This window comes from Vigna radiata, unplaced genomic scaffold (genome assembly GCF_000741045.1).
Source record: "Vigna radiata var. radiata cultivar VC1973A unplaced genomic scaffold, Vradiata_ver6 scaffold_269, whole genome shotgun sequence".
NCBI lineage: Eukaryota > Viridiplantae > Streptophyta > Magnoliopsida > Fabales > Fabaceae > Vigna > Vigna radiata.
The window spans coordinates 298320-310009 of record NW_014543977.1 but is presented as its reverse complement, the minus strand read 5'-3'; the positions used below and the strand labels follow the sequence as shown (position 1 = coordinate 310009).

The 11690-nt window shown below is 40.1% G+C and overlaps 1 protein-coding gene and 1 long non-coding RNA gene across 2 annotated transcripts; one reads left to right on the top strand and one right to left on the bottom strand.

Annotated features, from left to right (window-relative positions):
- Nucleotides 1-1531: 1531 nt before the first annotated feature.
- LOC106755055 (auxin response factor 17) lies at nt 1532-5898 on the bottom strand. Its single transcript, XM_014637151.2, has 3 exons — nt 4605-5898; nt 2693-3353; nt 1532-1870 (listed from the first exon to the last, which is right to left on the bottom strand). The coding sequence occupies exons 1-2, from the start codon at nt 5613-5615 to the stop codon at nt 2742-2744; spliced, it is 1623 nt and encodes a 540-aa protein (XP_014492637.1). The 5' UTR covers nt 5616-5898; the 3' UTR covers nt 1532-1870; nt 2693-2741.
- On the top strand, nt 5658-6322 carry LOC111241212. Its single transcript, XR_002667041.1, has 2 exons — nt 5658-5793; nt 6191-6322. It is a non-coding gene; the product is annotated as an uncharacterized LOC111241212 (long non-coding RNA).
- The last annotated feature ends 5368 nt before the right edge of the window (nt 6323-11690 follow it).

Sequence of the window (11690 nt, the reverse complement as noted above, 5' to 3'; positions counted from 1 at the left end):
CATCATGAAGGGCCAATTCCTACTCAGTTTGACCTCCTTCCGTCTGACTCAGTGGATAGCAGTCCCTTGATCACCCCTCTAGCAGTTCTGGATTTGAAAACAGTGCCCATAGATGGCACCCCTACGCGTATGGCCTTGGTTCAATGGCACGGGCTGTCTCCGGATGATACTTCTTAGGGAGAAGTGGGACGAACTCAAACTGATTTATGACCTTGAGGACAAGGTCCTTGTCGAAGGGGAAGGTATTGATACACAAGTTGGTAAGGGAGCTGATTCTAGGCCCAAGAGGGTGTCTAAGAAACCGTTGGGTTGGGATGATTTCATTCATCATTAGTGGATTATGTTTGTTTGACCTTTTTGTCCAATACTGTTGGTTTTCAATAGTTCTAGAAAGAGTTGGTTAGGATTTGTTATTATGTTCTTTGGCCTACGTGCCACCTGTCCTAGAGAATATTTTGAGTCATCAGCTTATATGTTTGTACTGTGCATTGGAGAGGAGGGGAAGAAAAAGTATTTCATTTCTTACCTTGCCTTTTCTGAGGAGGCAGCCTGACCTCGAATTCAGTGCTTTATATTTTTAAGTATCACTTGGAGTAGGCGTTGGAGACTGAGGAAGATCCAACCCCTAATACTTAGGACGTTTATTAGTTCTTATTTTAATAGCTTGTTATTTTTGGAAACACTCTCTAAACATCCTTGGATCTTTAGTTTATTATGTATTTTGGAGAACTCTTATACTTGTATTTAAATTTTAAATTTCAGTCATATTTTGGATGACTGTATATATTTAAATGTGGTTATCTCTATATCTTAACTGTTTTCACATATTATAATAGCTAAATCCTATTATATTATATGTGAATATGATATTTTGTGATGTCACATAACTCATTTCTAAAAATTAGTAATAAAATTAACAAAGGCATTTAAGGTTATTTTGTTTCCAGCATTAAAAATTACATGAAAAATAGAAGAAATAAAATTACAATACGACTAGTCAATCCAAAATGACAAAATTAAGAGTGGCTGACTCAAGATTTAACTAGTGCTTGCCTGTTACAGTAAAACTTACGAATTTTACTCATCGATTTAATTTAAATAATTCATTACCTATACATTGAGATGTACAGAACGAATTCAACAGAACTCGAAATACTTTTAAATTAAGTTAAATATTCTATATGTAGCGTTTTACAATTCGAGATGTAATTACCTTTAAATATTTTTCTAAAATTTATATATTGTATAATAATGAATTTTAAGGCACAAATATATAAACACACGCGTATATATATATATATATATATATATATATATATATATATATAATATAAATTCAACACATTTAAAGAGAATATGAGGATCGGCAATGTACCATCGCTTACAATGTCACGAACATTTAGAAACTACAAACAGAAAAACCATTATAGTACTAAAATTGGTAAAATGAATTTTTAACTTTAAGCCATATTAATTTTTTTTATTTGAAAAAAATGAGTCTTTATTGGTTCAGACCACTTGAGCTGTGTTATTTAAATAACTCAACGGTGCCTTGTTAAAATAACGCTGTTTAACTTTAATCAACTCACACAAAACACCCAGTTGTAAGGGACATTTAAGCCAATTTTCAATCAGGGAATCTTGAAACCTATTATGCCATTATCGAAGACGGAGAAAGAGGAACATGTATTTACACACGATATGTCCGATATTAATATATCATACAATTGATCGAATATTGTGAATTTAGTTTCATCATTCAAGTTGTAGCAATACGAAATATAAAGATAGCTCGAAAACATTAGTTTTACCACCACAAACAAGGCCCAAATAGTGGACAGCTTCCTCTTTACCAGCCTGCCTTGATTGCCTGCGTTAGAGGCCATCACATACGAGCACAAATTAATTTATACATGAATACCATAACCAGAGTATCAATGAATCAAACAACAAATCAAGCTAGCCAGGATAAGCTATTCAGTAGTATACACAGCTATCATTTTGGTAACAGATAAATTCTCATTTTGGCTATTGAAGTCAATGCAACTACAAGCTGCACCTTATACACACACACACAATGACCCAACACTAGTTCCAGAAATACGATGCATTACACTAAAAAAATATTTACAAAGGAGTATATCGTCATAAACGGATCCAAAACCATATTTTCAACTGACATACAAAAAGAACCAATTCAAACTGATAATAAGTTTGTATTATGCATAATGAAGCACAGACTACCATGACCTAAACAAGATGAAAGACGATAATGCTTTCCAATCAATAATATTTGTAAGTATAGGATGAATTATGACCAAGGTTTGATACATTTGATCAAAATGTTAAGATTGCATGTTTAATATCAAAAAATTGTAAAGGATGGTCCAGCTAAAGCCAACAAAAGAAATATTAATTGAAGTCAAATATATAATAATTACTGGGAAATATAAGATTTATGATATCAATAAATCAAATTGCAAGACTATTTGAAGAATCATACTACCTAGAACTTGGTGAGAAATTAAAACTACTCCTCCATAATGAGACATACCTCAACCAGGATTTGAGACAGTTCAACAAAAGGCATATAGAGATAAATAATCCATTTCTTCAATACAAACTTTGTCACTAAAAGCAACAATAGCTTGAATATATCACTGAATTAAATCAATCAGATATAATAGCATACCTGTACATGTATTTATCTGTTGCATAACTATTTTCACAAATAGCATGCCTCAACTGTCTTCGATTTCTCTGCTGCCCCCGCTACCATCACGTTCTATGTAATCAGCAGCATCATGCGGACTTTCAGCAGGCTGTATGATCTTACCAAATAGGAGGATTGAACCAGAACCAACTTTGGTGTTGCAATGCCTGGTCCCAGTAAACTCTGTGTCAAAGGAATGTAAACTACTCTGGCTATGTGGTGACATGTCATCTGATTGAGAACTGCTAATGTTTAGATCCGTAGAAACAATTCCCAAACTTTGCACTGTATTGTTCCCAAAGGAACTACTACCCATGTACAGATAAGAGTTATCGTTTAAAAAGTTGGAAAAACTTGATGCAGAAAATAGATCATGCCTGGCTCCCTGCATGCCAGCAGGAAAAGTATCATAACTCAACAATTTTTTATCCATATTTCCCATTGTTGAGTTAGAGAAACCTGTCATAGGAAAGAAGGGGTCTCCCTCCCTATCACTTAACCGTCCAGATCCCTGGTCAGCTCTAAACCTTTTTGAAGGGGAAAACGCTGTATGAAGTGCAAGTGAGGGGGAAACAAGTTCAACCTGCCAAGGACTGACTCGTTTTGCATTTTGTAAGACTTCAGGTTCATCCCAGTTAACCTATGATGTTGAGATCATAGAAAATGGTAAGAAGGCGACAGCAGTCATTTCAGATAGATCAATCATAAAACAAAATTTTCTAAGACAAAGGTTTCTTATCAATTAAAAGAGTATGCCATCACAAATGACATAATACCAGGATACATTGACAAAATATTACAGGAGAAAAAGAACTCAAAATATAAATGGAAATAATAACAATCTGTATTTGAAAAAGAAAAGAAACTACCAGTTAAACAAAACAATATCACCGTCAGAGGCAGAGCTTAAGCATAGCTCAATTATCACGGGCTAAACCCCAGAGGAGAATATTTGGATACAAAGAAAAAAAAAACGCAATACATTTATAGATTCAAATGAGAAAATGTTACATCTTACCCTTAGTCGTAGTAAAAACACAGATATAATATATCTTAATAAACTTGAAGTACAGCAGGTTTTCCATTTTCTCAGCTCAACCTATTTATGAATAAGGTAAATATAAACTGTCCAAAAACATTAGGTAGTATCACGCTTCTATTTTCTCTTTTCATTCATACTGAAGGGCGAATATTTTCTGCATTGCCCTTACTCTAAATCTGTTCTAATGTAGCCACGAAGCGCTATTATTTAGAATCGATCATAAGAAAAGATGTACTTTCCTTACCCTCTAGAATAGAATCATCCCCATATGCATTGAGTGATAATCACATAGGGTATAAAGCAAAACAATTAACCCTTTCCAAAAAAACTTTTAAAATAAAACTCGTAAGTTCATTCCAAACAATAAGTTATCATAAACCATATATCCTTTGAGAGCACATTAAAATATACCACTTTAAATCTTATTATGGTAACTAATAAATACTTTTTTTATATTTTTTACATAATAAACGCATGGTTTTCTAACATAAACTTTCCATTTTTTGTTTTCCAAATAAAGACCAGTTGCTAGTATTTGGAAAAACTTCGAGAGCACACTGCATAATCCCATCCTTTGTTTCAGCACAGGAAAGACACTGTCCGGATCAACTTCTAACTTAAGGAAACCTTTCAATTGGGATAAGTATTTGATTGCTAACCTGAGAAACATGAATGAGCTTCCAAAAATGGTCGAGTGCATAAGTTAAATTTAACTAACAAAAACATTTAACTCATCCTATTTCTTTGATTATTTTATTTTCTTCTCCAATAAATTTATCGAAATCGGCTCAGTCACACATTTAACTCATGAAATTCCTCAATCACAAAGCACAATGCAAACAAAAATACCTGAAGCATGCGCCAAGGTCCATTATCAGAGGCATACGCAGAAATCACCGTCCCTTGAAACCACGTCATCCTAGAAGAATCCTCAGTCTCCATTCCTATCTTCACTCTCATTCCACCCGCCCACGCGCACCTCATCGCGTCCTCCACAACCTCAGCACTCACCACAAAATCCGCAAAACCCGCCCTCGGATAATACACCACCTCAAATGGCGCGTTCCGCGACACGCACTCCGCTGCGGCCTTCACCGCCTTCGGCGATACTCTCCCCGTCGCGTACCGTGGAAACCCCTCTCCCTGCGCCGGCGGCTGCTCCTCCTCCACAGGAGAGGATGAGGAGACGAACCGCGTCGCACGGCGGATCCCGACCGAGACATTCCCGTCGAAGTCCTTGACAAAGACAACGGAATCGCCGGCTATGAGCTTCTTGTGGTTGACGAACTTGCTCCAGCCTGTTGTGAAGAGGTGCCGACGTGGTGTACCGCGGTAGATGTGGCGAAACCGCCACGCGACGCCGTGGACGTCAGTGACGGAGAGAAGCTGGACCGGAGGATCGGCGCGGAAATCGAGCGGAGGGAAGACAGAGTCGGCACAGAAGCGCGGGACGGAGAAGCCGCCGCCGTTGTTGGCGTCGGACGGTGTGAGGATTTTGGAGAACGAAACGACGCCGTTTTGGAACTCGCGCTCTTCGTCGTCGGTTTGGATGTTGCTGTCGTCGTTTTGGTTGTTTCGGTTGAACGGGTGAGGGAGTGGAGTGAGGAGGAGCTTGGCGAAGACCTCGTCGGAGAATGGATCAGCAAGCAAATCACGGGAGGACACAAGGCAGGGAACGAAGGGGAGGGAACGGAAGGGAGGGGAGAGAGAATGTGACGGAGAAGCGTGCTCCATGTGGCCCTGCGGGAAGTAGTAAACCCTAGAATGCAGCTTCGGAATGTGCACAGCGGCGCCGGCGCATGCCCTCCAGATTTTGGGATCGACGCGGCGAGGGTTGGGCGGAGACTGTGGCAGAGGCATGTTGAATTGAACTAGAGAAAAAGTGAAGTCGGAGTAGGGTTTAACTTTTGAGACATGAGAAGGGGAATAAGAAAGTGACGGAGTGTGCCACTGCCACTGCTAATATTGCAACTGTCCGCGCTTTTCTCTCTCTCCAACAGCAGTTGTCGTCTATCGAATTCGGAACGAACGATTCTCGGTAGTCGGTTATGTTTTCATTTATTAGAAAAAAAGTTAAAGTGCATACTGCATTTTATGACTTCTAATTTCTTTCTTTTTAGTTTCTTACATACTAAATAAATTAATTTATCTGCAAACTTAATATATTTTTAAAATGATAATACATTTTTGAAATCAATTAATCTCTTTCCCAAAAATCTCACACAGCTCAAAGCAATTAACATATAATTGCTAAAATTATATAGCAATTGAAATAATTATAGTTACTTTAATCAATATAAATATAATAAATTTTATAGCGTTTGAGTTAATTGCACATTTCCTTATCTGAGTTGATTTTCCATGAATAATTTAATTTCTTTTTTTAAGCTTCCTAATAGTGCTTTATTGGAACTAATCGCGGGTGTGACTTTCAGTGTGTGGATGGTACGGAGGAGGAAAAATCATGAAAGATTTCAATGCAGCATTTTTATTCAGGTTGCTATATAGACTATAAGGTATTATGTTCAGTTGAATGGGAAAAGTTATAAAATTGGTATGAATAATAATATGATGGATTTTGCTGTTTTTGATTTTTTTTTTTTTATATTAATACTAGATTGGGGAAGATATATTTCATAAGTTGTCTTAGTTGTAGGAGTCCAAGATCCGAACACTTCAAACTATTTCTTGACCTCTCGATCGTTTAACCAGAGCTCAATGCTTTCAATGAACAAGCCAAACGATGGAGACCTGCAAGGAAACATTCCGACGCTTAAGTCAGCAAAGTCACCAGTTGATCAAAGTATTTTAATCAGAATCAAGTCAAGTACCTGGCTAACATGTCTGTATTTATAGGCATTTAGGCCCAATAATGGGCATTTAGGCCACATCGTGTAAGTTTCCTTCTCCACAATACTCGCTCATTACTAGCCATCCTTTGACGCCGTCTACAATCCTCCCATGATTGGAAGATCCCCTCCGGTCTTCGTCCTAACTGATCGATCAACAGTTTCCCCTAATCGGTCCATCACTTCTCCCAAACATAACATACATAAGCCTCGAGCGACATTGCAAGTGAAGGGGTTTTATATAGAAATGCAGACTGTTACGATTGTTTACCTATGGGCCTGGAGCATTACATAATCCCCAAATCCCCACGATTACACTTGCACGGAGGGTTAGGATTTATTTGGGCTTTTTTCAAAGTTGTACTCGAAACGTCGTTTCCTTCTCGTCATTGGATCTTATAAAAAAGAACGACCATGATGCGTCCTCTGAACCGTTTTTCTCAGCTATAAATAGGTTGAGGGTCCCCCTTCATTTGCATCGCTTTCTTGCTCTGAATCCCCTTCCCAATCTTCGTGTATCACAAGGTAATCCCCTTCCCAATCTTCCTATATTTCAAAGTAATGACTTCTTCTCGATCAACCGATGAGTCTGGTGATGAAGGTCGGGGGTATGCTGATGATGTTGCAGCTTCGTCATCGTCATTCGGGTTTTCCTCTACTAGCCCCTCCAACTATCCTAACCGGCGAGAGGTTGTCTACGAAGATGTCGAATTTAACGTAGACAACTCTCGGGTATGGTCTTCTCTCATTCCTCCCCCTGCAGTGCAGGGGTATGACTGGGCCCCTCATGAGGTTCAGAGTTACCTTCCCTATTTTATTACCACCGCCTCCATAAGACATTTATTAGAACGAGTAGATTTACTGGCTGATCTCAGAGATGTCGATGATTACTTTCTAGTTGTGTTGTTCGAACGAACGGGCCTATCATGGTCGGGAGGGATACGAGTTAGATTTCTTCTACGTATACATAACTTTATTTCGTGACTTAGGTGTAAGGCTTCCTTTCTTTGAATTTCAAATGGGTGTTTTAAGAAAGTTAAATATTTTTCCAGCCCAATTGCATCCGAACGAATGGGCATTCATGCAGGCCTTCAGTGTGCTCTGCACCGGTTTACTTATAACCCTGACCCCTGCCTCATTTCTCTACATCTTTCGTGCCCTACCAAACGCCAACAGATCTTGGATATCACTGATTCCAGTAAAAGATAAGCAACTGTTCACCTCTTTCAACTCCTCATATAAGGACTTTAAATCAAATTTTTGTAAAATAGCCACACAAGAGCCCGGTCGGCCAAAATATTTTTTCGACGATGGTCGTCCGAGATTTCCATTCTACTGGACACAAGACCCGAATCGTGTGGACTCGTGGGCCAAATCTGATATCACCGAGGACGAACTTGACGTAATAAGCCAAATCAATCAGTTTCCCCGGAAGACCTCGTCCCGCAAGCTCATAGATCTTTTTGGGACCGACACTCTACATGCTAGAGTGTTTGATAAGTTCTTCCCCTATCTTCCATTCGCTGATCGGTCAATAATAACTTTCTAAATTTGTTTCTTTATTGTAGATTTCTTCGGAGGAATGGAGCAACATCAATCATTTGTACGCATGATGGCCCGCAAGAAGAAGTTGGGAAAAGTTGGAGAAGGTACGTCTTCTCCTGCCCAGCAAACTGGATCTACCAGCACTGTCACCCACCGTTCGGTGAATCCTGCCTTGAAGGTTGTTGATACTCAGATTCCTGCTACTGACACAAAACCCATCAATCCCGAAGCTGCTAAGGGTGAGACTAAAAGGAAAACTCAAGAAACATCTCCATCTCCTCCAAAGAGGCGAAAACGAATGTCCCCTTGCTCACCGGACCACTGGACCCGAACGTTCATGTAGCCAAACATTTACAATTTAATCTCAATGCTGAGGAGAAGAAACCTTTCAAAGGAATGAACCCAGTGAATCTTTGAACATGGCCTATGAGCTCATAGCTAAGGCCAGTGTTTGTATGAACTATACCGTTGGGACGAACAAACCATTGTTGGTGGCTGAATTAGAGACCGCCCTTAAAGATTTGGAAACATTGAAAAAGGAGAACACTACACTCTCCCTCCGTATTGAAGAAATTACTAAGGCTGCTGAAGACGATCGGGTGAAAGTTGCCAACTCCCTAAAAAAGGCTCAAGATGAGGTTACTCAGCTCAAGCGGTCTGCCGACACCTTGAAGCTGGACCTGCAGAAAGCATCCTCCCAAAACCAAGAATTGATCAAGGAGAGAGATGCTGCCATAACCAATCAGGACAGAGTGGCAGTCGAGAATGCAGCGTTAGGGGATGAAGTATGCAAAGAACGCCAGCGTGGGTTCGACCAAGGGATCGCTCAATGTTATTACTTCTTCAACACTCCCTTGGAACATGAAGGATTTGATATTTTGAAAGTTTACGTTGACGACAAGCTCGTCAAGCTTTCAGTTCAAGAGTTGCCCGAGGCCGAAGTGAATTCCGCCGATGTCGCCGAGACCATCCCTTTAGGCATACCGATCGTTGCAGGAGAAGCAATCAACAATTCTTCTATCAATCAAGACCCTAAAGCTTAAACTTCAAAGTTCCTCTATATATTTACCCCAGTTTGTAATATATTTTGTTGTCCAAACATTATCATCTGAACTACTTTATCCGAACATTGTTTTTAATTTCTATCTAAATAACTTTTTTGCTCATTTTCTGCTCCTTATACTTCGCATTTCGAAGATCTACTTCTCGCATTTACATAAGCGTATTTTGTTTTTTCCCCTATCGGGCTACGAATCACCTTCTTACCCTCCCCCCGAATGGTTGGAGGCAGGAGTCACTTTCCTGATTTCCTGCCTTGAGCGGGGATTTCTGAAGTCTTTTTTCTTACTTCCCCCACGAACGACAAGTCATTTTTTCCCCCGAACGGCTTGAGGCATGAGTCATTTTCTTGACTTCTTATGTTGATCGGGGATTTTTGAAGTCATTTTTCTGACTTCGCCCCGAACGGCTTAGGCAGGAGTCATTTTCCTGACATCCTAGGGTACTATAAAGTCATTTTCCTAACTTTCCCCAAATACCTTTCCACCGATCGTCCTTGTGCAGAGGTCATTTTCCTGACTCCCTGCGTTGGATGGGTATTAGAAATTCATTTTCCTGACTTTACCCCGAACACCTTTCCACCGATCGTCCTTAAGCAGGGGTCATTTTCCTGACGCGTTGGATAGGCTATTACAAAGTCATTTTCCTGACTTTACCCTGAACACCTTTCCACCGATCGTCCTTGGGCAAGGATCATTTTCCTAACTCCCTGCATTGGATGGGGTATTACAAAGTCATTTTCCTGACTTTACCCTGAACACCTTTCCACCGGTCGTTCTTGGGCAGGGGTCATTTTCCTAACTCCCTGCGTTGGATGGGGTATTACAAAGTAATTTTCCTGACTTTACCCCGAACACCTTTCCACCGGTCGTTCTTGGGCAGGGGTCATTTTCCTAACTCCCTGCGTTGGATGGGGTATTACAAAGTCATTTTCCTGACTTTACCCCGAACACCTTTCTACCGATCGTTCTTGGGCAGGGGTCATTTTCCTAACTCCCTGCGTTGGATGGGGTATTACAAAGTCATTTTCCTGACTTTACCCTGAACACCTTTCCACCGGTCGTTCTTGGGCAGGGGTCATTTTCCTAACTCCCTGCGTTGGATGGGGTATTACAAAGTAATTTTCCTGACTTTACCCCGAACACCTTTCTACCGATCGTTCTTGGGCAGGGGTCATTTTCCTAACTCCCTGCGTTGGATGGGGTATTACAAAGTCATTTTCCTAACTTTAACCCGAACACCTTTCTACCGATCGTCCTGAAGCAGGGGTCATTTTCCTGACGCCCTGCGTTGGGTTTAAACTCTACGCCTGCAACATCTAATCACCCAAAATATGGCATAATCATCTGATTTTATTAATGTTAACAAATAGCAACTACATTATTAACTAAAATAAAATTTAAGGTGACTAGCGTTCCATGTGTTTGGTATATGCTTCCCAGTTAAGTATGCCAGACGGTATGCTCCATTGCCCAAACTTTCCCTTATTCTGAACGGTCCCTCCCACTTTGCTGCAAGCTTTCCATGGTCTTTTATCTTCCTAGCCTCCGGCGCTTTCCTCCTGACCAAATCCCCCTTAACGAATTGCCTTGACCGAACCTTCGTGTTATATCTCTGGGACATTAACCTCTTTTGTGCTTCCACACGCATAACTGTCATGTCTCTCCGCTCTTGTAGCACATCCAAATTAGCTCGTCAGTGTTCTTCATTCACTGTCATATTTTACAGCTGCCTATGAATGATCAGTTCTCCCACTTCCACAGGTAACATGGCATCGGTCCCGTATGTTAAGTTCAACGGCGACTCACCGGTAACACTATGAGGAAAACATCGGTAACCCCATAGTACCTGATCCAACTCCTCTACCCACGCTCCTTCACTTCCCCGAGGCACTTCTTTAGTTCCTGTACGATAACCTTATTAACCGCTTCTGCCTGGCCATTTGTTTGGGGATGCTCCACCGAACTTGTTACGACATTGATTCCTAAGTCCTTATAAAAGGCGAGGAGATTTTTGTCTATAAATTGACGACCGTTATCAGTAAATATCGTTCTTGGCAATCCAAATCGACAGATGAGCTTCCACACAAATTTCTGAACTTGTGTCGCCGAAATTCTGGAAAGAGGCTCGGCCTCAACCCATTTTGTGAAATAATCAACTGCCACCAGCAGAAATTTTATTTGAGCCCGACCGGTCGGGAATGGACCTACTGTTGACGGATTGGCAAGTGTACCAAATCGTACAAGTAATATAAATGGTAAGACTAAGTATCGTTTTTCCCAAGGGACTCGTATGGCTTTCTCTGTCGTTTGAATTATTATAATAAAACTTGAAAAATCAAATTTAATAAATTGGAATTTGAGGATAAAAATATTAACATGCAAAATAAATGTTGATTCAATTCACAAGTGAAAACAATGGATGNATGGATGTTGTTGGGTACTAACAATTTCATCTATTCCACTCTCTCTTACATACTACC

What these genes read in the sequence shown, in the direction of transcription:
- LOC106755055 (XM_014637151.2), bottom strand. Translation starts at nt 5,615, where the DNA reads ATGCCTCTGCCACAGTCTCCGCCCAACCCTCGCCGCGTCGATCCCAAA. An exon ending in GACCTTGGCGCATGCTTCAG is followed by an intron (nt 3,354 to 4,604) that starts GTATTTTTGTTT and finishes TCAACATCATAG; the next exon opens with GTTAACTGGGATGAACCTGA.